Source organism: Pipistrellus kuhlii, unplaced genomic scaffold (assembly GCF_014108245.1).
Source record: "Pipistrellus kuhlii isolate mPipKuh1 unplaced genomic scaffold, mPipKuh1.p scaffold_m20_p_18, whole genome shotgun sequence".
Classification (NCBI taxonomy): Eukaryota; Metazoa; Chordata; class Mammalia; order Chiroptera; family Vespertilionidae; genus Pipistrellus; species Pipistrellus kuhlii.
The window spans coordinates 25657120-25683978 of NW_023425493.1; the positions used below are offsets into that span (position 1 = coordinate 25657120).

General features: G+C 56.6%; 1 protein-coding gene across 1 annotated transcript in view; it reads right to left on the bottom strand.

The window, feature by feature from the left end:
- Window positions 1-1624: 1624 nt before the first annotated feature.
- The window catches only part of IL6R (interleukin 6 receptor), a 41988-nt gene continuing 16753 nt past the window's right edge, over window positions 1625-26859 (bottom strand). Inside the window, exons 2-10 of the mRNA XM_045583348.1 lie at window positions 26217-26441; window positions 24151-24274; window positions 21641-21822; window positions 21219-21385; window positions 20296-20437; window positions 10884-10936; window positions 9777-9846; window positions 8323-8413; window positions 1625-2734 (exon numbers count right to left, since the gene is read on the bottom strand). Coding sequence (XP_045439304.1) covers window positions 2488-2734; window positions 8323-8413; window positions 9777-9846; window positions 10884-10936; window positions 20296-20437; window positions 21219-21385; window positions 21641-21822; window positions 24151-24274; window positions 26217-26441 — 1301 coding nt within the window. The 3' untranslated portion in view covers window positions 1625-2487. The remainder of the gene's footprint in view (window positions 2735-8322; window positions 8414-9776; window positions 9847-10883; window positions 10937-20295; window positions 20438-21218; window positions 21386-21640; window positions 21823-24150; window positions 24275-26216; window positions 26442-26859) is intronic.

Here is a 26859-nt window from a genome sequence, read left to right on the forward strand (position 1 = left end):
GGGCGCGGGAATCCACACAGAGGGAGCCCAGGGCTCAGAGCTCTCTGAGTTACATTCAATGGCCTCACAGGCACGGCCCACACCGCCCCATGGACCTCTGCACAGTTTCTTAATGCTACAAGAGTGAGGGACCGCGTCAGTGTAGACCTGGAGCCAGCTTATTTGTAACTTCCAACGCAGAAGGGCACATTGTCACGTTTTTAACATCCACGGTCAGCGTGCCGACCTCTCACCGCCGGCGGAGCAACTCTGTGTGAGCTGCAGACACACAGGTGAGGACACAGGGTCACCGGCCACAGGTCCGAGGACAGAGGCGGCGTCCGGGGTCCACCTGTGTCCGCCGAGCCACGCCCACAACCCGGAGAAGACACGCGCTTTCCTTCATGAGCACTAGCTTATAAACGTGAAGGGGGAGAAACCAAAACCTCTTCAATTAAAAAAAACACACAGCAGTTCCGTTACAATAATAATGAAAGCAATAACAATTCGGAGATCAAAGCTGCCTCGCTCTCGCCCCCTGAGCTATCTGATCTCTCATCTCCCCCGGCCCGGCGCCTCCCGCTCCGGGGACCGAGGCTGCGGTTAAAACCTTTACCGAGCCTTCGAGAACCGGGGGCAGAATCACCTTTCTCAGGCAGTCTCGTTTTGTGTGTGTGCGGTTTTATCAAATATTTCCCTTGAACAGCACTTTTGCTGTTCTCAGGGAATCTATAGACACACACACACACACACACCTGCCTGCCTGCCTTCCGTGTCACTTAAGAGCCGCCGAAGGCCGCCATGGGGTCTGACCCGCGAGTCAAAACCGCTGCCCAGCGCAGTCACACGCGAGCCCACAATCAGCACATGAAGGCGGTCAGGTTCGCCCTCTGCCGCCCGCCCGGAGCTGGTGGTGGTTTTTCAGAAAAGGCTCCCAGACAAGGCTGTGGTCTGGCCAAGGTGTGGCCCTCGGTTACCCCCCGGATTCCAATCTCAGCCTCCTTCCGGGGTGCCCCGGGCCGCGGAGGGTACTGTCTGGGGAACCCCTCTCAGCGGAGTTCTCGAGGCCCGAAGCCCGGGCGGGAGAGGGAGCTGAGGTGGGCTGGCGTTCAGGGTCCCGGCGAGACCGTCAGCTGAACCGAGTCAAGTTCGAGGAACTGAGAGGAGGGGGTGGGGGAGGCAAGGAATCCCCTGCCCCCGGGGACCAGGGCTCCTGGCTTCGGGTGGGGCGGGGGGTTTGGACTGACCTTGCTGGGCAGCCGGGGGAGGCCACTTCCCAACAGCAGCCCGGAAGCCGGATGAGGGGGAGGGAGGAGCCGCAGCTGCGCGTCCCTTAAACCAGAGAGGCAGCGGGCACGCTCCTTCACGTTTAAGACAAAAACAGAATTTAGAATGAAACCAGAGTCTCTCCCCTAAGAGGGGAAACTCGTTTCTGTTTCCTCCTCCTCCTCCTCTTTCTCATCTGACTCAGTTCGGCGGCAGACAGAGCGCCGGGCTCGCCCCGAGCTGTTTACCTACAGACGCCCCCCCCCCCCCCCCCCCGGCCCCCCGCCGCCCGGCCCCCCGCCGCCCGGCCCCCCGCCGCCGGGCCCCCCGCCGCCCGGCCCCCCGCGCCCGCCCGGGGAGAAGCGGCCGGCGCTTCTGTCAGGACCACGTCAGCTTACATCCTTCTGTCTTTTCACATAAACACGTTCTCTCCTCGGGACTCAGGCTCAGGTGAAAACACAATAAACAGTCCAACGGTTTGGTCTCCCAATGGCGGGAGCCCTCCCCGAATGCTGTTCTCCTTTCGGGGGGCACGGAGGAAGGAGAGCAGTGGTTTTCAGAGGCTGTAACTGTACGTGGGGACCCTGTCGCCACGCCCCTACCCCGTCTGCTTCTCTCCCGCTCGGGTCCCGGGGTCCAGAGAGAGAAACGGAGCCCGCGGTGGCTTCGGGCTCAGCAGGTGCTCGGGGTTAGCGTTCACAGTGAGCAGCGTGCTAACGAGGAGCCCCTGGCCGTGCCACTCAGACCCCCGGGCCCTGAGATGCTGTCCACGCCGGCAGCCATATCCAGAGTGTGGAGGGGAGGCGAGGCGGTCCAGAGCTCCCCGGCCGGGGCCGCTGAATCACAAAGGCACTTGGGCTTCAGGAGCTGGAGCCAGAAGGTGCAGCTGTGCCGTGGGCCCGGAGAGAGGCGACTGGTGGGGGGTGTCTGGCTGGAAACCCATCCCTCCTCCTGAGGGGGCGGCGTGTGGAGCCAGGTCCAGGGAGCAGGAGCCGGCAGCTTGTCCGCACGGAGCCCAGGGTCCGAGGGTCCGGTGGACTCGACAGCGCCCCCTGCCAGGGGCCCACGTCCACGGGAACCCCTGCAGGCGGGCGGGGCTGTGGGGGAGAGGGGTTCACAAATCCAGCCACCTCTTCCTTCTGGCCAGGCGCAGGCCTGTGTTCGCCCCACGCACTGAGCGGGGCTGTGCTTTGTCACCCACGCGTCTCAGCGGCCCGGCCCCCGCCGGCCGGGCGCCCGCCGCTACTGGGGGAAGAAGTAATCTCTGTTGCTGATGTCGTACGGGCTCTGTGGGCTGCTGGCCCGGGGCTGGCTGTGCCGCGAGGTGCTATCCGAGCCCAGGCTGCTGGGGGACACCGGCGGGGAGATGAGGGGGACCAGCACCGGGGTGGGCTTCGGCCTCTCGGGGACCAGCTGCCCCAAGGAGAACGGCGGGTGCATGCTGGCCTTGCTTTCTTTCAGGGTCTGCAGCTTCCACGTCTTCCTGAACCTGCAGACACACAGAGACACACACACCGCACAGAGGTCAGCGCCCCCGCGACGCACAGAGGGAGAAACACCGGCAGCTGGGCGCCCGCGGGCCTGGCAGCCCCGTGCCAGCTCAGAAGAGGGATAGCTATTCATCCCGCCCCCTGTTCTTATCACCAGGCGTGAACACAACCCCCTGAGGAGCTGGGGGTTCCAAAGACACCCCGAGAGAACAGATCTGTATGGTCTAACCGCTGACAGATGGGAGACACACGTGGCCGTGAACGCCCCTCTGCAGCACGGGGAACCTCAGCCCCACAGCCATGGACTTAAAAGAGACAGAGAGAGCCCTGACCAGTTTGGTTCAGTGGATAGAGCATCTAAAAGGTCACAGGTTCGATTCCCGTCAAGGGCATGCACCTTGGTTATGGGCACATCCCCAGTAGGAGGTGTGCAAGAGGCAGCTGATCAGTGTTTCTCTCTCATCGATGTTTCTAACTGTCGATCCTTCTCCCTTCCTCTCTGTAAAAAAAAATCAGTAAAATACATATATTTAAAAGAGAGAGAGAGAGAGAGAGAGAGGGCCTTCTTCCGGTGGGGAAGGAGAACGGGCTGCTCTGTGGAAGGCAGGCGGGCAGGAGGCAGGTCATTGGCAGCTGCCGTTTCACAGCGGAAAAGGGCCACCTGCTCCCTGAACGGCCCTCCCGTTCCCCCTGCGGCCCACACCCCGTCCCCCGTCCCCCACCCTCCGCAGACCGAGGGCCCACTCCCACCACCCGGTGAGTTCTCAGCCGCGGGCGGCGTGGGCACCACGCGGGCACAGTGACTCATCTGACAGGAAAGTGGATGTTAACAGGAAGGAGATAGGCATCTCTCTGATCGCAGCTTTGCCCGCCCTGCGCTGGGCCCCGCGCCACGGCTCAGCCCTGAGCAGTCAGTCACCTGACAGCCGGAGAAAGGCAGCCGGGGTGGCGATAGCCATCTTCAAAGGCACAGCCAGGTCTCCTTCCTGAGGGGGCCGGTGGCTGTGAGACTGCAGGGCGCCCCTCCCCTCCCTCCTGCCCCCCACGGCGACCCTCACCCACTCACTGCGCCGACCAGCCCCGCTGCGGGGGCACGGGGTCTCCCTCAGGCCCACGGGGTCTGCTCCCCCGGGGAGGGCTGGGAGGCAGGAGGGGAAACAAAGCCAAAGGCAAGGCTTGGAGCCCTAAGCCGGTTTGGCTCAGCGGATAAAGCATCCACCTCCGGACTGAAGGGTTTGATTCCAGCCAAGGGCACATGCCTGGGTTGGGGGCTCGATCCCCAGGAGGGGGCATGCAGGAAGCAGCCAATCAACGATTCCTTCTCTCATCATTGATGTTTCTATCTCTCCATCTCCCTTCCTTCCTGAAATCAATAAAAATATATTTATTAAAAAAAAAAAAACCCACAAAGCTTGGAGATTTTCCTTGGGTTTCTCTTTATATCGACAAGCTATTTCTGTCCTTGTTGTGATCACTGATAGCTGGCTCCAGATCTGCACTGGCTCTTAGCCATTTTTCCAAATGGAATAAACCAGCGATAGAATATTCCAGAGGGCCCTGCCGGGACGGAGCGCAGCAGGGTCTCAGTGGAGCTGTGCCGGGCCCTGGGATGGAGCTCTCTGCCTGTCTGAGAAGGCGGGGGACAAGACCATCAGGCTCCGGATTCCAAAGGATTCCGAGGCTCGGGCCCAGGAATCCCACTTCCGGGAGTGTGCCCCCGGGAAGGCACCTCGCTTCGGGAAACATTTTATGCACAGAGATGGTCCGCCCTGCTTTTCCTCACGCAGACCCCCCACCCACATGCCCGGCAGGAGGCTGGGCCAGTGGACGTGGGGCATGTCCCCAACGGAGGAGTCGGCAGCTACAGAAAGCGAGGCTCGAGAGGAACGTGTAACACTGCGGCTAATGGTTACGTTGTAATCAATACTGAATTTAAGGGGCAGGAATCAGAGTTCTAGTTACAGGAAAATCATCGCGACTGAAAAGCCAAACAAGACAGAACGCGGAGTTTGAGAAAGACTCAGAGGACAGCCACGCACGCCGAGCTGTTCTTGGTCGGGGAGCTGGCTGCCTGGGTGTGTTCACCTCGCAAACATTCACGTACAGTCCCGACGTGTGCGCATTTCTGCCTGTCTGTTCGTTAGCCTTCTAGCACACTTACATTTTTAAAAATTAACCGTGGTTCCTGGCCAGGGTGGCTCCGCGGTTGAGCATCGATCTAGGAACCAAGAGGTCACGGTTTGCGGGCCTGATCCCCAGGAGGGGGTGTGCAGGAGGCAGCGGATCAATGATTATCTCTCATCACTGATGTTTCTATTTCTCTCTCTCTCTCCCTTCCTCTCCCCCTGAAAGTGAGAGAGTCTGTGACGTTTAAATACTGGAAGGAGATTACCTTCAATACAAAACTTTCTCAATCACTGGCACAGACTCATAGGAAGTCCTCACTCACAGTGCCGGCCATTCTAGATAAATGCACGGAGATTTTCTGTGTGAGAACCCCGTTTCTTAGAGCAGTGCATGCCATGGAGACAGAAAAGCGCAGGGCCGAGGGAGCAGGATGGGGAGAAAGACATGACATCCACTGAAGAAGATGGCCCAGCCCTGACCGGTTTGGCTCAGTGGATGGAGCGTCGGCCTGCGGACTGAAGGGTCCCAGGTTCGATTCTGGTCAAGAGCATGTACCTTGATTTCGGGCACATCCCCCTTGGGGGGGCGTGCAGGAGGCAGCTGATCAATGTTTCTCATTGATGTTTCTAGCTCTGTATACTTCTCCCTTCCTCTCTGTAAAAATAAAATAAAATATATTTTAAAAATAAAATAAAAAAGAAGATGGCCCGTCCTTCTGGGTGGCACACGTGAAGTTTTAAAAAAATTATCCCTGATAATCACTCGTGGAAAACAGCTAGGAAGATACTTTGCTTGAAATGCCAAACAGACGTGTTAGAGAGAAAAGCACGGTCCCAGGGACCGTCAGGCTGTGCTTCCCGCTGCCTCTCTCATCCTGCCTGTTGTAACGTGGCCGTCCCAGCAGTCCTGGGCTCAGCCGTTTCGGCGCTGCTGACCTGAGGGACTTGGAGAACAGATGGGTTTTCATCGCTCGAAGTAACTGGCCTTTTTTCCAACAAGTTTGCCGCACTTGGGCGAACGTGGGAGCTCGCCAGGCTGGGAAATAAATCACCGATGTTTCCAGCACACGGCCCTGGGGACCCTGGTTGTGCAGCAACCAGCCAGTGCGCCAGCACCGTCAGCACATCGGCAAACCAGGTCTGTGACCGCGCTGCGGCCAGCTCCCAGCCCGACGCTCCGTCAGCAATGCACAGCCCCAGGACGGCACTGCTGCAAACGGGGCCCGCGGTGGGCTTGGGACCAACTGGCTCCGCCGCTTAGCGGGATCGGCTGGGACTCTCAGGGCGTGGGTTAGTCCTGGCTCTGCTGGTAACAAACCGTGCCCTTAAGGCAAATCACCTGCACTCTGGAGGCTGATTCCTCATCCGTAACATTGGAGGATTTGACTAAATGGCCTCCAATGCCCTAGCCAAAGGCCGGGCGCTCTGGGTTTAAATCTTGGCCTTGGCATGACTAGTGGTGATCACTCCACTTCTCAGCTTCAATCTCCTCACCTGTCAGGTGGGGATCGTGATATTTACTCCGTGGGGCCTGGGATAGGTGAAGACCGCGGTCGGCAAACTGTGGCTCACGAGCCCCATGCGGCTCTTTGGCCCCTTGAGTGTGGCTCTTCCACAAAATACCACGGCCTGGGCGAGTCTATGTTGAAGAAGTGGCGTTAGAAGAAGTGTTAAGTTTTAAAAACTTGGCTCTCAAAAGAAATTTCCACTGTGGTACTGTTGTTATTTGGCCCTGTTGACAAATGAGTTTGCCGACCACTGAGTTAAGAGAAAGGCCTGTTGAAGAAGCTCTAATGATACAGAAACAGAACACAGAAATCCGTGCCTGCGGGCAGGGAGTCCCCTCGAAGGCTGTAGGAGAGGCCTGCATACTGGGGTGGCCTCTCTCTGACCCCAAATTAAAAGACAGTGAGTCCCCAGCTTCTCCGAGGAGCCGCCTCCACTCACCAGGAGCTTCAGCGTTTGCACACACAGCCTTTGGCAAATGTGCCTCCTGCTTCCCTGGGAAACCTGAGCGGAAACAGCCCTGAGCACACGGCGCCGTCATCTCGCTAACCTCCCGACCCGGACCGCCTCACGGACCAGCCACGTCTGGGTCACGGCGAGGACCCAGCGAGCTCACGTGTGGGACTCTCTCTGCCAAGGTCTCACCTTCCTTCCCCAACCCCCTCCCACGCCACCTCCTACAATCATCACTGGAGTCTCCCAGGAGGGGCACGCAAGGCGAGAGGGGGGAGCACAGAGACGTTTCTCCTCCGTCGCGTCATCGCGGTAACGAACCACCACCCAAAGCCAGGGCCCCGCCTGGCACCCGCGGGCTTCAGCACACACAGGAGAGCAGGCTCCCGAGGGGGCACGGTGAGCCCGGGGTGCTGCCCTCACTGCCCGTCAGTGACGGCACAGTGAGCTGGTTGGTCTGCAAGCTCGGGAGGGAAGGACAAAACCACTGACCCCAGAGAGGGACTGGGACGCATGGGCCTGGTGCTGCAGCGGCAGGTGCCCGCTCGGCCTGCGTCCTCACCGTGGCGAGGCGAGCACTGGCACCGGGCATTTACAGGGGACTCTCTCTAGTTTGCTTGTGTTTTGGTTTTGTTTTTCAATATATTTGTATTGATTTCAGAGAGAGAAACATCCATGATGAGAGAACCATCCATCAGCTGCCTCGTAGCACACCCCCCCCCCACCACCACGGGGGATCAAGTCCGCAACCCGGGCCTGTGCCCTGACCAGGAATCGAACCGTGAGCTCCTGGTTCATAGGTCGATGCCCAACCACTGAGCCACACTGGCTGGGCTAGGTTTGCTTACTTTGAAACATGGAATAGTCCCCCGGAGGCTGGCCAGGCACCCGAGATTACTGTGTGCAGGCTGATGTCCTCGCGGGCTACTTTACCTGCCTCATATTCACTCCGCAATCCCAGAGCCTGAGCTTTCCTTCCCTCTCCCTCCGGTTTTCCCAGCCAGGTTTTCCCGGGGCTCCTCCCCCTCAGGCCACACCTCGGCCCCTCCCTCACTCCTCCTCCTCCTCCATCCCACGTCAGAACCCTGGGGCCCACAGGGCAGGCCAGGGCCTTACTCCTCGCCAACGACCACCTGCACGCAGCAACGACCGGAACTGCCTGCCCCTATGTCCACCTCCGACTCAGCGCCCCCAAACTAGCACCGTCATTTCCGCTCCAAGGTTCTCCCTCCCGCGTTTCCTGTTTTAATGCGTGACACACACCCCTCCCGACTCTGCCCCATCTGCCCAATTGCCAAAGCCAAAAACGTGAGGGTCAGACTTGGCTCCCTCCTCCGTCTCCTTCCTCCTCCTCATCTACTGCCTTCGCATCTTGTCAATCCCACCTCTGAAGTGCACCCTGAGTCTTTGTGGCTCTCCGCTCACAGCCACCGCCCGGCACAGGCGGAGCTGGCGAGGTAAGAGGCAGGCGAACACCCAGGGCCGCCCCCGGGACCCCTCACCTCAGGACCACGCCGATGCAGAGGAGCGTTCCGAAGGCCAGGCTGCCTCCAGCCACCAGGAATGTGTACACCGGCACTGGAGGCTCTTGCACTGCGAGGGGGGGAGGAGGAGGAGGAGGAGGAGGAGGGGGAGGAGGAACAGAAGACAGAGAAAAGAATTAACTGGTGCTATCCAAAGCCTCCGAGGACCCTCACCCGGAGGAGGAAACGGCTCTGCTCACCAGCAGGCCTCCTGCCGTGTTCTGGCCAAAGCCACCCGAGAAGAATCCCCCCCGGCAGAGTCTGACAAACCCCGGGATCCTGCCACTCGGCAAGAGATCCACCCCCAAGCTCAGAGCTTGACACCTGTGGCCAGCCACAGGCTCCCACCCCCCTTCAGGGGGCTGTCCTGGGGGTGCTCAGCCTGCCCCCCGAAGGCACAGACGGGGGCTTCAGTGATGGCCGCTCCTTTGAGATCGAGAGGCCCAGGCGCTTTAAGTCAAGTGTCTGGGTGCAGTGCTCTCCACGGGGCATCAGCTCTGCCTGTCCCCCCACTTGGTAGCCAAGCCCCAGCCAGAGGCTCTCCACTCGCTCTTCCGCGTGCGTGTTCTCCCGCCCCTACCCCTGGCCATCCCGGGGCGCTCCGCACAGGGTCTCCCATCTCCCCGGGAGCACTCTTCCCACCGTCACTGCACCCCTGTTCCCTCTGGTCCTCCTCGGCCTTGGGGTCTCGGATGAGATGAGGCCGCTTCCCTTGAGCCAAGACCCCACTCCGAGCTGGGCAAGTGCCAGCTGTGAAACAGTTCGCGGGTTTGCCTCATTATTCTCGTGGTCCCTCATCATGCCTCCGCCAACAACATCCAACGGGGACACGCAAGGCAGTAAAAGAATGTTCCCGCCATTGGTCCTCTCCGTGAAGCAGACTGGCCTCCTGCCGACATTTCCAATAAGAAAGCACTTTCTGCCCTACCCGGTTTGGCTCAGTGGATAGAGCACATGTGTCAAACACAAGGCCCGCGGGCCAAATCCGTCCCGCCAGGCCTTGCAATGTGGCCCGCACCACGCTGTCATCACTACACTCCACTGCATTTCCATCACAATGACAGTTTATGACTGTTCAGTAAACCATTCGGCCCGCGATTTAGGATGGATTTTAGATTTTGGCCCCTTCTCTGATTGAGTTTGACACCCCTAGGATAGAGCATCGGCCTGCGGACTCAAGGGTCCCAGGTTCGATTCCGGTCAAGGGCATGTACCTTGGTGGTGGGCACATCCCCAGCAGGGGGTGTGCAGGAGGCAGCTGATCGATGATTCTCTCATCGATGTTTCTGACTCTCTATCCCTCTCCCTTCCTCTCTGTAAAAAATCGATAATTTTTCTTTTTTTTTTGTTTAAAGAAAAGAAAGCCCTCTCCAGAGTTACAAGCCTTGGGAGCCTCTTCGGCCACAAAATCAGAGCCCTCCGCGCTCGCTCACCTGGGAAGCCGGTTGCGTTGGCGGAATAGTGTGAGGAGATGTTGCCGTCCTCTCGGTCGGTAGTCGGTGCCTGTAGAAGACATTCCTCACTGTAAGCCCACATCTGCGATTCCCCCTTCATTCCAGACCCAGCTCGGGCACCTCCTCAGCCCTTACCCCAAGCCATCCCAGTATCTCACGTTCCTCTCCAGTTCTGACCTGTCCCTCTCAACATTTCCGTGATTGCTGGCATCATCTGCATCCACACCCTGCTCCCCAAGGCGGGGATTTCTTCCCATCGGCCACTCCACCAAGAGCCCAGGCCGTCCTATGGTCTGGTCCGGGGCCCAGGCACCACCCGACCAGGAAAACCACAGGCTAGAATCCTGGGGCCACCACGCCCCGCTCTGTGGCCGTGGGCAGGTTTCCTAACCCAGCTGGGTGTCCGTGTTCCTCCCTGAACCTCGGGGCACGTAGGATCGGTGAGACGGCAAGCGCAGGGGTGAGGGCCTGGGGCCTGGGCGGGCTCTCGGCCAGTCCGTGCCCCTGGCCCCCGCCCGTGCGGGGAGCGCTGGCCCCAGGGCCTGGACGTCACCCCGGAGCTGCTCCCGCCGGCCTGGACCCGCTGGCACTGATGGTGGGTGAGATGCCGGACCCGGGCTCCATCCGCCTGTGCTGCCCGGCTCCGGGCACCGGGGCCTCCCGGCTCAGCGTTTGTGGGAACTGGGGACCCCGGAGGAGATGCCGCTGGGAGGGAAATTGGATTACTAGAGGATTTGTTTAAGCAGCTTCGGCAGTAATCCTCTTTCCGGATCATCAGGACACCAGGAGTCCGCAGGGATGGGCTCGGAGGAACGGACTCGGAGCCGCACGCGAAGCCTCCGGGTGTCAGCAGCTCAGGGTGACACAGCATCCGCTGGCGGCTCTGGGAGCGGCCCCGCGCGGTTCTCCGCTTCACCAAAGCCCGGGTCGCGGGCTGCCCTGCCCTGCCCTGCCTCACAGCGCCTTCGGGAGGACACAGAGCCTGCCCACAGCCAGGCTGCCAGGAAGCGGCTGAGCTGGGTTTAAACGAATCCAGCTACAGCGCCAGCCAGCAGGCGCGGCCCTCGGACAAGAAAAGGATCTCACCTGCGCGGAGGAGGTCGCCTGCACCGGGGACGCGGTCGGAAAGCTCATGGGCTCTGTGGACAGAAGAATGTTATTATTAATGGCGCGCGGGCCAGAGTCCTGTCGCTGGGCTGCGGAAGCAGGATCAGGGCATCGCCATGTGGTCTGAAAGGGCATCCTGCTGCCTGGCCAGCGTGACTCAGCGGCTGAGCTGCAGCCTGCGGACCAGGAGGTGATGGCTTCATCCCCAGGCGGGGAGCATGCAGGAGGCAGCCACCGGTGACTCGCTGTCATCATTGATGTTTCCTCTCACTCTCCCTTCCTCTCTGAAATCAATTTATTTTTAAAAAATGCTTTTTAAATAAATAAAAGGGCACAATGTTGGGATTAACCCAATACCCAACCATAAGGGGCTAGCTACATAAATGACGATATAACCACATTTTATAACCGCTTTTTTTAAAAAATTGATCCCAGAGAGGGGAAGGGAGGGAAGAGAGAAGAGAGAGAGAGACATCACTGTGAAAGAAAAACATCCGTTGGTTGCCTCCAGCACGTGCCCTAACTGGGGATCAAACCCGCAACCTGGGTATGTTCCCTGACCGGGACTCGAACCCACCACCTTCTGGTGGCACGAGATGAAGCTCCAACGCACTGGGCCCCCCGGCCGGGGCTCCTGCAATAGCTTTAGAAAGTATTTCAGACAAATGTTGAGGACATGCTATACCATCATGTGAAAAATGCAAGGCAAGACGAAAATCCAAAGAGTTGGATCCAAAATGTTTAAAGAAACATATTCATGTCATCATGTATATACCATATATAAATTAATATGTATATACCATGTATAAATATATACAGTGGTGCCTCACACAACGAACTTAATTCGTTCCAGGAGCAAGTTTGTTATGCGAAAAGTTCGTTATGTGAAACGCGTTTTCCCATAACAATGCATGTTAAAAAAAATAATTCGTTCTGTAGCATAAAATATGCTAAGATGACATAAAAAAAGATAAATTTTTTGTTATTATTTTTATTTAGATACATCTAAAAACATAATTTTTTTAAAAAAACCACACACTTTTTTTAATTTTAAGACAGACTAAGTAGAGTCTACCGAATCTTGCACATCTTCATCCATTTTCTGCTTTTTGGCCGATGGTTTCATGAAAAACCTGTCCAAAGTCGTTTGTTTTTCTCTTTTCTCCAACATCTGCCGGAAATAACGGACAAGAGTATCGGAGTAAAGATCGTTGATCCTGTTTGCTTCAGCTGAATCCGGATAGTGGGCATTGGTAAACTCCTGAACTGCTTTCCATTTGACCAGGATGTTCTTGATGTCAGCAGTTGGGATTGGTTGATTGTTTGATTGTTGCTCCTCGTTATCAGATGACGCTTCCCTTTGAGCATTGTCCTGTTTCATTTCAACAGAAATCACCTTCCTGCTTTTTTTAGAAGCCATGATATAAAAAAAATATTGAGTTTAACTTAAAAGGACGACTGCCGTGATACGTGCGTGATTTAATTCGTAATGAAGAACGATTGCCGCGATACGTGCTTAAGTTAAGCGCAGTGACTAACGACTGCCTGCAGTGCCTGCGCGGAAGGATGCAATACATCGGCAGCGATCGTGGAAGCTTGGGCGAAGCAGTCGTGGAAGCTCGGGCGACTTCGTTGTGTGAAACGAAGTTCGTTGTATGAATCATGAAATGAAGTTCGTTGTGTGCTGCGTTCGCTGTGCGAGGCGTTCTTTTTGCGAGGCACCACTGTATTGTGGTATATCACATTGTACACCATAATGTATGTTCACACGCAGGAGGGACACACACCACCAGAGGTGAGCACCACGGTTACCGCGTGGATTACGGCGGCTCCCGCACACGGACGAAGGGCGAGCTGTGTCCTTCCGAAGCCCCTCCTCTCCTGACCGCAGGGACGGTGCTACGAGTGAGCCCTGAGCGTTCTCGTCACGTTTTCCCTACTTCCTCTTCTCCTCTTTCTTTCCTTTTTATTGTGCCTACATGGGACGAAGGACGTCAGCTAAGCCTACTGCGGCAATCACGTCAGGACGTGTGTCCATCAAACCTTCCCGCCGTCCGCCTTACAGTCCTACAGCAACGCCTGGCCATTCTTTCTCATTAAACTGGGGAATGTCCAATAAAATTAAAAAATAAACACGTGTTCATTGCCTTCTAGGCACCTTCCTGCAATAAAGTGTTTCGCAGCCCAGCCGGCCTGGCGCAGTGGCGCAGCACTGACCTGTGAACCGGGAGGTCAGGGCACATGCTTCAGGCCCATCCCCAATGGGGGCGTGCAGGACGCAGTGGGTCGGTGATTCTCTCTCACCATTGATGTTTCTCTCTCTCTCCTTCTCCCTTCCTCTCTGAAGTATATACATCCACACACACTGTAAATAGTTCAATAGATAGATAGGTAGGTAGGTAGATAGATAGATAGATAGACTTATAGACAGACAGACAGACAGATAGATAGATAGATAGACTTATAGACAGCCAGATAGATAGACAGACAGACAGATAGATAGATAGATAGATAGATAGATTTAAAGCATTTAACATAAACAAGTTCTGACCCTCCTGGGTGGATCTCGCTCACTTTGCTGAGCAGCGGCAGGACCAGGCAGCCCCAGAGCCCTCCTCTCCCCTCCACGGGAACAGTGCTTCCGCAGAAACCTCCAGGCCGGCAGGAGGCCACGAACCGCAGTGCGCGTGTGACCTGAGGCCGCACTCAGCGGCAAGCAGGGCCCGAGGGACCAGGAGCCAAAGCAGGGCGTAGCGTGCTCTGAAGCGTAAAAGCATTTTCTTTCCCGTTTATCATTTCTCCACCAGAAAGTTAAAAACTCCGGAGAAACGGTTTACACAAATGAGCCAAAAGCAAAATAACCAGTTAGCGGTGGAGGAGAGTGTGCCCTCCCCAGGAGAGAACACCACCCACTGGAGGGGACATGCGAGCATGTTCAGGCCTCCTTCCTATGGTGCAGAGGAAACAGAGGCCCAGAGAGGGAGAGCAACTTGCCCAAGGTCACACAGCAAGTGGGCCCCGAGTCAACCAAGAATTAACGGGGGGGGGGGGGGGGGGGGGGAGAATGAACGGGAAGATCATCGTTCTTTTTCCTTTATGCTCCTCCCCACCGAGCCCGGCAGAGGACAGACTCACAGCAGAGAGTGACTGAAGGAGGGATGGAGGGATGGAGGGATGGGGGCGCTAGAATGGAAGCAGACGCCAGGAGACGGGGCAGCACTGCTTAGAAAATATGGCTGACCATGGACGGTCCTTCAGGCCAGTGGTTCCCAAACCCAGCCCTGCTCCGCCTTTCCCGTGGCCTCTTAGGCTCCATCCCTGTCCGATGGCCTCAGAATCTTGGGGACAGGAGCCAGACATCAGGGATTTAAAAAGACTCTCCAAACCAGAGAAATGTTTTAGGAAGGAAGAGAGACCTGTCTAGTTTCTACACTCAGCTCTGACCCCCATCCTGGCCTTGGTCAGGAGAAGGCGTTTTACCTTGGGCGGCTCGGTTTCCCGGGGGCAGAGTGGGGGGGAGGGTTAGTTCGGAGTTATTTCAAATAACCCAGGAGCGTCCCCAGAACGAACAGAAGTCTTCTAATGCAGAAAAAAACTGTCTTGCATAACAAGACTTTTGAAAGATCTCCCTAGAGGACCATGGGGGCCCCTAATCCAGACCATTTTGTATCATTAGGAATAACCATTTCCATCTCCCAGATGAAGGAACTGGGGCTCAATGGAGATAGGATTAATAATGCTAATAGCGTACTAATAAAATGCCACTAATGCTTCTAGCACCAGGGTAACTACACGCCAGTTCCAAACGGCTCGTCTGCCTGCATTCTCACCCCATTTCGGGAAAACGTAATGGGAGCCGGGGCTGTGGGTTGGGGGGGTTGGGGGGATGACAGGTGCAGGCTGACAGTGATTTGGGAAGAAGCCCACAGCGGTGGATGGTATGGCTCCCACACAGACAGAAGCTCAGCGAGGAGGGGCCTCCCAGCAGGAGAGGGTCAGAGGGTTCAGAGGACAATACAGGGCGCGGCAAAAACAGGCTCACAGTGGTGAGTCCGTGAAACACGCTTTATTCTTCGCCTTATTATCATTATTATTCATTAATTACTGCATTATTTTCCATGTGAACAACTGGAAGCCTGCTTTTTTTTTTCTTTTTTTAAAATATATTTTATTGATTTTTTTACAGAGAGGAAGGGAGAGAGATAGAGAGCTAGAAACGTCAATGAGAGAGAAACATCGACCAGCTGCCTCTTGCACACCCCCTACCGGGGATATGCCTGCAACCAACGTACTTGCCCCTGACCGGAATCGAACCCGAGACCTTTCAGTCCGCAGACCAACACTCTACCACTGAGCCAAACCGGTTTCGGCTGGAAACCTGCTTTTGACCAGAGGGATCCGTGGGCCAGGGAGACCCACCTGCCTGGAGAGTCCCCAGCCCTGGCCTCGGGGCACCCCAAACCTCTAGCACCTCCTTCAACCCCTGGGATCCCCCAAAATGGGCCCACTCTGCTCTCTGCCCGTCACACGCAGCCCTCGTTATTTCCTGGGTGTAGGGGGACAGGGCATGAAGCAAAGCGAAAGGAATTTGTTAGGAGCAAGAAATAACCCTCTCATGTCTGACGGGCTTTTCCCAGGCCCCCTGCCCCACTTTGCACTTGGTGCCAGTGGTTTGTGGAGAGAGCTACTGACCACTGCCCTGTCAGTGACCTCTTCTCCCTGCCCTGCCCTCAGGGCCCGTCACAGTGAGTCACTGCACAGGTGCACCTGCCTGTGCTGGCTGGAGCGGGGACCCCAAGACCTATGACTCAGAGCCCTGCCCTCCACAAGGGGAAGCTCCCTGGGAGCACAGCCTGTGCGCAGCCAGGCACCAGCCTCCAGGGGGCAGCACCCGCGGAAGCCCGGCTCAGCAGCCCCCCTTCAGGGGGGTGGAGGACTGGGGGCAAAGAGGTGAGGGGAGCAGCTGGTTCCGCTCTTATTATTTAGTCACTCCTGGGGTTTTGAAGATCCCCCCAAAAGCACACGTGTACAGGACGAGGTCAAACCCTTCGGCTGCTTATGGGAGGAGAAGCCACGTGCTCGGACTGAGCTCACAGGGTCAGGCCAGCACGTCACAGGAGCACAGCGACCCGAGGCTGGAGGGCAGAGCCAGTCCCCGCTGTGGCCCCCCCTCCGCGGGGAGGACACCCACAATGTGAACAGGGACAGCACAGAGGAGACCGGCTCCAGGGGAAGGCGCACAGACAGGTGAGGGACCCATCAACGCCCCACACACACAGCCTGGGAACCGGAGCCCAGCAGACGAAGGTCCTCTGGGAATTCCCGAAGAATTCAGGGAGCCGGCCAGCGAGCCTATTGTCGGGAGGGGGGGACCCTAGAGGGCGCGGCCCAGTGAGGCCAGAGCTGTTCACATAAGAAAGAACGTCCTACGTAAACAGACATTTCTGCAAGAGATAGACAAGAGGCCGATGAGCACACGAAAAGATGCTCAATGTGCTCAGACCGGTGTGGCTCAGTGGATAGAGCGTCGGCCCTCAGACTGATGGGTCCCAGGTTCGATTCCCGTCAAGGGCATGTACTTGGGTTGGGGGCACATCCCCAGTAGGGGGCGTGCAGGAGGCAACTGGTCGATGTTTCTCTCTTGTTGATGTTTCTAGCTCTCTATCCCTCTTCCCTTCCTCTGTGGAAAATCAATAAAATATAGTATTTTTTTTAAAAAGAGGCTCAATGTCACTGTTCATTATGAAGATGCAAATCAAAACTACAATACCACTCCACACACATGAGGATGGCTACTGTCAAAAACAAACAAACAGCCGAAACCTTTGGCTCGGTGGATAGAGCGTCGGCCTGCAGACTGAAAGGTCCCAGGTTCGATTCCGGTCAAGGGCATGTACCTTGGTTGCGGGCACATCCCCAGTGGGGGGTGTGCAGGAGGCAGCTGATCGATGATTCTCTCTCATCGATGTTTCTAGCTCTCTATCCCTCTTCCTTCCTCTGAGTAAAAAATCAATTTATATATATATATTAACAAAACAAAACAAAAAGATGGCTATTAGGGGCCGAGGGAGGAGAATGGTGAGTTAGTGTTATGGGCACAGTTTCAGTTCTGCGAGATGAAGCAAGCTCTGAGGACAGAGGGTGGCGATGGTTGCACAAGAGTCCTTAGTGCCACGGAACTATATATATCCTTAAAAATGGTGAAAATAGTTTAACTTATGCGTATTTTTACCACAATTCAAAAAAAAAGTTTTTTAAGGAACAAAGGCCTGACAGAAAGGGGATTTCTTAGAGCCGCTGGTGGCCATGCACGTTCGGCGGCTGGAATACGGGAAGCGGCGTCCGCCTGCACTCGGGACCCCTCCCCTGAGCGCTGTTGTCATGAACGTTCTCGCCTCACCAAGGCCCCGAGGCCGCAGCCTCGTCCGTGCTCACGGAGGGAGCGAATGGTTCGCAGAGCGAGCAGATCACAGACAACTGGGACCAGTCAGCACAGCCTGGCCCTGAGGGGCTGTCGTTCACGCAAATAAATGCTTTCCCTGCGGAAGACAGCGCAGGGGGCCTCCCTCCGAGTCCGGTCTGAGGGGAAGGAGCTCTGAAGAAAAGGGTCCGGTGGAAAGCTGGGGGGAAGCTCCAACAAAGATCAGAAAGTAAGGAGTGAAGGAATTGGAACCCTGTGCATTGCTGGTAGGAATGTAAAATGGTGCAGCCACTTGGAAAACAGGATGGCAGTTCCTCAAAAACTTAAAAATGAATTATCATGCCCAGAACCTGCACTCGAGGTCATGTGCTGCCCAGCCCGCCCTGCTGGCTCTCCCAGGACAAGGCGGACAAGAACACCCAAACGGCAAAGCCCGGTTCAAGGTAACACCACCCATCACAGCACCCATGGGGGGAAGCATGTGCAGCCTCCACGTAAAGTCTTCTCCGGGGCCTGGGGCCAGCGGAGGAGGAGGAGGAGGAGGAGGAGGAGGAGGAGGAGGAGGAGGAGGAGGAGGAAGGGGCGGGGGGGGGGGCAGACAGGCCCGGGCAATGGATGTCACTCCCATCTTTCCCTTTGTATCCAGACACACTCCACTGACGAGCATTTCACTCTTTTTAAATTGCTTAGCGTTGAAGAACGGCGGATTTGGTTCATGACACTGAACCGGAGAGATGGGACCCGCAGACAAGCCTGGGAGTCCTCCTCCACTGACACTGGGGGTGCACAGCAGAGGGCGGTGAGCTCGCCATCGCCGGAGGCCTGCAAGCCGAGGCGGGAGGCCCCGCTCCGGGCTGTGGGCAGGCGGTTTCTGCACGGGGTCTCGTCTGCAACAATAGATCCTCCTCTCTCACAGGAGAGAGTCCAAAGATAGTGTCTCAAGCCCTAACCGGTTTGGCTCACTGGATAGAGCGTCAGACTCAAGGGTCCCAGGTTCAGTTCCGGTCAAGGGCAGGTACCTTGGTTGCGGGCATATCCTCAGTGGCAGCTGATCGATGTTTCTAACTCTCTATCCCTCTCCCTTCCTCTCTGTAAAAAATCAATTATATATATTTATATATATATATATATAAATTTTTATTTTTTTAAAGATGATGCCTCAGATTGTCTTCTGGGAAAAACAAACAGCCATATTCGGTTGCTGTTCAGCGATGAGGAGAGCCAGAGAAGAAACAGAAGCCCGAGCGGCTTCCTCCAGGAAGCAGGACTGGACGTGGGCAGGGGTGAGGACACTGGCGGTTAGAAGCCCTTCTCTGCTTCTCTGCCTTGAGCAAGTATTCACTGAATGAAAATTTTTAAAGTTAAAAAAAAATTCCCAGCCCTGACCGGTTTGGTAGAGTGTCAGCCTGCAGACTGAAAGGTCCCAGGTTCGATTCCGGTCAAGGGCATGTACCTTGGTTGCGGGCACATCCCCAGTAGGAGGTGTGCAGGAGGCAGCTGGTCGGTGATTCTCTCATCGATGCTTCTAACTCTCTATTCTTCTCCCTTCCTCTCTGTAAAAAAATCAATAAAATAAAAATAAATTAAAAACTCCAATGGCGGCCTGGCTGGCTGGATCGGTTGATTGGGGCGTCATCCCATACACCAAAAGGTCGTGGGTTTGATTCCTGGTCAGGGCACAAACCGAGGTTTTTGGTTTGATCCCCAGTAGAAGAGGCAACTGGTTGATGTTTCTCTCACATCAATGTCTCTCTCAAATCAATAAAAACATTTTTTTTTAATTCCATGGGTTTAAAAAAAAAAATTAATCATACAATTACTAAATAATACATTTCCAAAAATATTTAGTAACAATAACATGGAAAGTGCACAATATTTTTATGTTTTATATATATATATATATAACATATTTATATATATATAACAAATTTATATATATATATAACATATATAAAATTCACACACACAAAGGAAAGAAGCATACTAAAATGTTCACACTGGTTTTCTCTAGCTGGGAAAATACCACTGGTCATTATTCTTCATTTTTTTTTTCTGGAATTTTCATGTCTATAACACACTTATTTCAATCGTTCCTCTCAAAGGCAATTATTACTACCTTTAACATCTCCTTTTGTTTTTATTTACTTATTTTTATATTTTTTAAAAATATATTTTATTGATTTGTTACAGAGAGGAAGGGAGAGGGATAGAGAGTTAGAAACATCAATCAGCTGCCTCCTGCACAACCCCCACCAGGGATGTGCCTGCAACCAAGGTACATGCTCTTGACCGGAATCGAACCTGGGACCCTTCAGTCCGCAGACCAATGCTCTATCCACTGAGCCAAACTGGTTTTGGCTATTTACTTATTTTTAAATATTTTTTATTGATTTTGAGAGAGAGAGGAAGGGGGGAGAGAGAAACATCGATGTGAGAGTGGAACATCAACTGTCTGCCTCCTGCACGCCCCCGACACACCCGAGCATGTGCCCTGGCCTGGAGTTGAACCAGCCACAACCAGAGGAGCCACACTGGCAGGGCCTTTCTCATTTTTTTCTTTTTTTCTCTTTTTTTGTAAAAAGCACTAGTAACGACGGTAAATTAAATATGGCTACAAATTCTTTGCGGCTCCCACCATCAAGTTGTGAAATGATTTCCCCTCCTCCAGTCTGGGCTGGCTTCCTGGGAGGTGCCCAGCTCCGGGGAGAAGCCAGGGCCCCAGCGAGCCACCTGCCAGCACCAACCGCCAGCCACGTGGGGGAGGCCCCCAGGGTCCTGCAGGCCTGACGCAACCTCACGTTCCGTCTCCGGCAAGACCAAGGAGCGCCGCCTCGCCGACTCACTTCCAAAACCTCCAGCAGATAAATGGTTTCTGTTGTACCCGAGGGTGGGGGTGACTTGTTATGCGGCCGTAGGTAGCTGATACAGCAGCCAAGCGGAGACCGCCCTCCTGTGCCCACCAGCACTCACCTGTCCAGGGGGTGCCCAGGACCTCCTGGCTCCACATGCTCCACTGGCCATGCCCGAACTCCTCCCGGGCCCGCAGCTGCACCACGTGCCTCCTGCCGCTCCAGGCGTCGCGGATGGTGCAGCGGTGCTGGAGGTCCGGGACCTGGGGGCAGAGGCACGTTACTCGCCGCCGGGGGACTCGGATGCCCGGGCCGCCCGCCCTTCAGCGCCCCCTCTCTCCCGGGTCTAGTGGGTGACGCTGCTGGGCTGCCGTCACCCTGGCGGCTCAGAAACACGGGTGCCCTCTGGGCCAACACAGGCAGAAGCTGGAAGTCACTGCGGCCCCCCCCCCCCCCCACCGCGTGCACCGTGAAACCCTGCCGGCCACACCCCGACATGCTCACAGCCCCACTGCTTCCCGGGTCACTCCGCCACTCTCACGAATAGGCCCAGGGAGGATGATAGATCCCCCTTCCTTCAATTGATGGACAGACGCAAACCCCACCTGCGTGCGGCCAGACATACCTGAGCACTGGACCACCCATCAGCACCTGCCAAATACCCTAAGCCCCCCGATTCCTAAGCCCCTAGGTCCCTAACCACCCATCAGCGTGCGCTGAGTACCCTAAGCCCCACCCCCTATCCTCCCCTTAAAAGTAGACCCCCGGGTGCCTTCCGGTCTCTTTCTCTCTGGAAGCAGCCGGCGGAGGTACCCCTCTCTCCAATAAAAGCCTGTCTGCTGGCATCCCAGTCTCAGTTACTCCTTTAATTAATCGATCAAAGGGGAGGTTTTCATTTCCCTGTCATAGTGCATGCCGCCGTTTCAGAAGGCCCCCCCTCCCCCCCCCCTGCTTCTCCAGAGCCTGCTTTCTTCCCGGCAGCCTCTCTCCTGCCCCTCGGCAGCCGGGGCCCTTTTCCATCCCGAAGGAAGGGAGAGGAGTTACCATCCACGTCGTGAATTCCTTGGAGCGTTCGGCCCGGTAGCGGAGCTCAAACTGCAGCCGGTAGAAATAGGAGTTCCAGGAGGGCGGGTCTTGCCAGGTGACGGTGAGCCAGCGTGGGTTCCGGTCCACGGCGGTGACCGTGATGTTGATGGGTGGGTCGGGTTGCACTGTGGGAAAAGGATGCTCTCGTGGGGTGCCGAGGACAGAAACACACACACACCCCCCGCAGGCTGTGCAAACCCCCACAGCAGGATGCCACCCCGGCCCCAAGCACTTCCCCCGCTTCCCTGGCCAGCCAGAGTCTGACTTCCAGTCAAGGAAAGCCCCAAAGGCCCCAGCACCCCAACCCTCGCCGGCCCCTCCGAGAAGCCCGAGAGCGAAGCAGAGGAAGGGGTGGGGGCGGCCTGGGAGGGCTCACGTACGGTTTTGGTAACCCTGGAATGAGTAGGGTCTGCTGGCCTTGCCGCCTGCACTGTTGGCCACGCACAGAGACACGATGTAGACAGAGTCGTCTCCCTCAGGGACGGCCAGCTGGCAGGAGAGCTTCTGGGACTCCGGGGAATACTGGCACGGCTCCTGGGAGTCTTCGGGCGGACCGTACTGGCTGCCGACACAACAGGAGAGCAGCCCACGCTCAGATTCTGAGGACTCGGGGCGGTGGGGGGGGGCATGGCGAGGGGGGGGGCTCCGCAGGCTGGCCCTGCCGCTGGGCCCCTGCTACACACGTGGTGGCTCTCGCTACGTGGAGGAAATTACCCTCTCCGAGCCTTTGTTTGCTTGTCTGAACATGGGAATATCAGTAGTGCCTGCCTGGTGGGGGTTGGTTAGGGTTCGTTGAAAAATGCGTGTAAAACATCTAGCTGGGGCCCAACGGGTCCAAGGTGCTGACACGGGGTGTGTGTGTGTGTGTGTGTGTGTGTGTGTACACTCTGCCAGGTCCTGTGCTCCTGGGAAGGCAGGGGCTGCAGAAATGAGTTGAAGGCTCCTTCCTCCCTGACCTCAGGCCCACTGGCCACTGGAGAGGGTTTGGGGGGCTGGGGCAGCCAGGAGAAAGGCCGTCCCGGAGCACAGCATGCGGGGGTCGCAGGAGCATTCCGGCAGGTGAGCCCAGAACAGAAGGCTGGGTGAGTCAGACACGGGCCGCCTGGCCCGGAAGCCGAGACCTCGGCCGCGTCTGACGTGCGTGGGCTTGTGGGGCCCCAGCAGCCGCCCGCCCCGCCTCGGGGGAGATGCATCACCCACCAACCTCCCGTGAGGGGTTTGAACCCCAGGCCCAGAGCAAGCTTCCGGGAAGCCCGCCCCAGCCTTTCCAGTGGGAGCTAGAGCTTCCCTCCTCCATCCCACCAGCCCGGCCACAGCGGGTGCCGGACTCCCCGAAGGAACCGGGGAGCAAATGGTGAGCAAGCACAGCTGGGGAGGGTGTGGAGTGTGCACAAAGCAGACACACACAGCCGCCTCCCTCCCGGGCCTGGGGTCCCCCAGGCTCTCACAGTCTCCCTACCCCACTTCAGAGGCAGGGACCCAGGAGGAGGACAGAATGCCTGAGGCTGCTGACAGGAGGAGGGTGTGAGCTAAACTCTCTCTCTCTCTCTCTCTCTCTCTCTCTCTCTCTCTCTCTCTCTGTGTGTGTGTGTGTGTGTGTGTGTGTGTGTGAAAATGCCAGTAGCAAACACACAAAGTATTCTAATAAACTTGCCATAGGCTGGTCTAGGCAGCGACCCCGGGAACTGAATCACCCGGTTGAACTCACTGTTCAGACTTTTTGATCCTCTGGTGACGGACAGCCCAAACTCAAACAGAGACGCCTGGGCTGAGAGGGGGCCCTTGGCTCTGGGTGGGGACAGAACACACTGCGGTGTGCTGGTTTCCAGCATCTCCCCGTCCTCCACATCCCTGCCAGGCCTCATCCCGGCTCCCAGAGCCGTGGTCGGCAAACTCATTCGCCCACTATCAACAGGACGACGATGATGGAAATTTCTTTCGAGAGCCACGTTTTTTAAACTTAAACTTCTTCTAACGCCGCTTCTTCAAATTAGACTCACTCAGGCCGTGGAAGAGCCACACTCAAGGGGCCGAAGAGCCGCATGTGGCTCCGGAGCCGCAGTTTGCTGACCCCAGTCCTAGAGCAAAGGGACCTGACACCGCCCCTCCCCCCACCCCCGGGCAGGTGTGACTTCCAGCCCCCTCTCCCTGTCACCGCTTCCTTCGTCTGCCATTGTCATGGAAACTCGGGGTAAGCTCCCTAGGCCCGGACACCTGGACACAACAATGAGCGACTTCCCCTCCCCTCCCGGGCCATTTGCATCTTCAGGACAAGCCCGACCTCTGCGCTGAATAATGAATATCAGGGCTGGGCTGGGCTGCGAGCAGAGCGGCCAGCAGTGTGACCTTACACACGTAAATCGGTTTCCCTTAAATCAGTTTCTCGGAAAGGTCCGTTTATCTGTTAAAGAGGAAAGTCACACCCACTTCCCGGCAGGTGTCCTCGTTGACAGGACAGGTATCCCAGCCCGGTTTCCTCTCTCTCGTTCCCTCCTCTTAATGCTGGAGGGATTACTTCCTAATGCTTTCTGAGGGGAAAACTTTGGGATCACTGGCTGCCCAGTACCACTTGGCTCCTCTGAGAGGCCCCGACCCAGGGCCTCCGTTAAGGATGAGCAGACAGCCCTGACCGGTTTGGCTCAGTGGATAGAGCGTGAGCCTGCGGACTCAAGGTTCCCAGGCTCGATTCCGGTCAAGGGCTTGTGCCTTGGTTGCGGGCACATCCCCAGTAGGAGGTGTGCAGGAGGCAGCTGATCGATGATTCTAACTATCGCTCTCCCTCTCTGTAAAAAAAAATAAAAAAATCAATTATATATATTTTTTTAATTTCTTTTTTTTTTTAAGGATGAGCAGACACAGCACAGCCCAGACCCCAGACCCGGATACTTACGACCTCCGCACCAGCAGCACGGCCCTGGTGCCGGGGGACGGCGGGCTGCGGGGGCTCCACTCGCACACCACGTTGCTGACCGGGCTCTTCCGGAAGCAGGAGAGCACGGGCTCCTCGGGGGGACCTGGAGGGCAGCGTGCCGGGCGGGTGAGCTTTCCCCCGCCTTCCCGGAGAGCCCGGCTGAGCCCGGCTCACCTCCCCACCCAGCTCTGGCACCTTGGCCACGCACGGCCACACACACAGGGGCTGGGAACGAAAGGACCTCACTGCGGACTGAAGGGTCCCGGGTTCGATTCCGGTCAAGGGCATGTACCTTGGTTGAGGGCACATCCCCGGTAGGGGGTGTGCAGGAGGCAGCTGGTCGATGTTTCTCTCTCATCGACATTTCTATTTTATTTTATTTTATTTTATTTTATTTTTTAAAATATATTTTATTGATTTTTTACAGAGAGGAAGGGAGAGAAATAGAGTCAGAAACATGGACGAGAGAGAGTCATCGATCAGCCGCCTCCTGCACACCCCCTACCGGGGATGTGCCCGCAACCAAAGTACATGCCCTTGACCGGAATCGAACCCGGGACCCTTCAATCCGCAGGCTGATGCTCTATCCACTGAGCCAAACCGGTTTCAGCTCATCGACGTTTCTAGCTCTCTATCCCTCTCCCTTCCTCTCTGTAAAAAAAATCAATAAAATATATTTAAAAAAAGGAAGAAAGGACCTCACGGTGGCAAAGGGAGAGCCCAGGCTAACTTATCTAAAGGGGGAGAGAACAATCCCCAAAAGGGGGGCTTTGGGTGACCAGACGTCCCACTTTTGGCAACAATTTGTCCGTTCAAAACGCCGCGGGACGAGGGACAAATTGTTGGAAATCGGGACGTCTGGTCGCCTTAGCTTTGGGGTCACGCAGCCTGCTGTGGGGTCTCAGGCAAGCCCCGCCCTCTTTCCCGCTTCCTCCTCTGACAGGAAGGGATGGTCAGGGATCCCAGCCCGGCGTCCCCGGGACTCCCAGGGAGACGCAGCCGGGGCACAGGGCCTGGCACACAGGGCATCTGGCCCAGCACGTCTGTATCGAGATGGGAGGGCGCCGGGAGCCGGCTGATTCTAACAGTAAAGAGCGTTGGTGTGGGCCCTGGCCTGTGTGGCTCAGTGAGTAGAAAGCATCAGCCTGTGGACTGTAAGGGTCCCAGGTTCGATTCCCACCAAGGGCACATGCCTGGGTTGCGGGCTCGATGCCCAGTGTGGGGCGTGCAGGAGGCAGCTGATCCATGATTCTCTCTCATCATTGATGTTTGTATCTCTCTCCCTCTCCCTTCCTCTCTGAAATCAACAAAAATATATTTTGAAAAATTAAAAAATAAAGACAAAGAGCGGTAGGCAGAAACCAGTTCGGCTCAGCGAATGGAGCATCGGCCTGCGGACTGAAGGGTCCAGGGTTCGATTCCAGTCAAAGCATGTACCTTGGTTTCGGGCACATTCCCAGTACGGGGGCGTGTGCAGGAGGCAGCTGATGGATGTTTCTCTCGTCGATGTTTCTGACTCTCTATCCCTCTCCCTTCCTCTCTGTAAAAAAAAAAAAAAAAAAAAAACACACAATAAAATCTTTTTTTTTTTTAAAGGAAGAAAAAGAGCGTTGGTGTGGGACGATGCAGTGTTCAGCATTTAACCTTTGCCCGGGCTCAGAGGGAAGGTAATGAAGTTAACCTGCTTCCCCAGAGAGGAGGCGGAGGAGCAGAGAAGTTACCTGGGAAGGAGGAGCCACAGGCAGGCCCCCGCGCTCCCCGCTCCAGCCCTCACCGCACCCTCCCGCCGGCCGGCCTCACCCACCCGCGGGAATCCCCGCCCGCCTCGCTGGCAGACATGATTCCTGACCCCCCCTTCGTGTTCGAGAAGGAAGCTGGGAAGAGGGCGGGCTTGCCCGAGACCCCACAGCAAGCCCGCGGGACCCCGAAGCCCCTCTTTTGGGGACTGTTCTCTCTCCCCACGAGCCAAGGGAAAGACAGGAGTGCCGGTCAGGCAGGGAGCCGGGGTGCAGAGCCGCTGGCCGGAGCCGGCGGGCACAACTCACCCTCCACCAGCAGGCGCACGGTGCCCGCGGGGCGGCCGGCCCGGGCGCAGGAGTAGTTCCCCGAGGCGCCGGGCTGCACGGCGCGCAGGAGCAGCCTCGCGCCCGCGCCCGCCCCCCGGCGGCCGCGCGCCCAGCGGACCGTGGCGTTGTCCCCGGGCCGCCCGCCCGGGCAGGTCAGCGTCACGTCGGCGCCGGGCCTGCTGGTCAGCACGCCGCCCTCCGCCGCTGGGGAGAGAGAGGAGACACGCTCAGTAAGTCCGCGGCCACGGGGAGCTCCATCCCGGACCGGAGCCCCCGGAGGCTTCTCGGAGGGGACCGGACGTCCCGAGTTTGTTGTTTTTGTTTTTACTTGGAGGAAGAGAGAGGGACAGAGAGAAACATCAACGAGAGAGAATCATCGACCAGCTGCCTCTTGCACACCCCCCACTGGGGATGTGTCCGCAACCACGGTACATGCCCTCGACCGGGATCGAACCCGGGACCTTTCAGTCCCCAGGCCGAAGCTCCATCCACTGAGCCAAACCGGTTTCGGCAATTTTTTAAAAAAATCGGGACTGTTTTAAAACGCCGCGGGACGCGGAACAAATTGTTGGGAATCGGGGCTGTCCTGCCAGAAGCGGGACGTCTGGTCACCTTATCAACA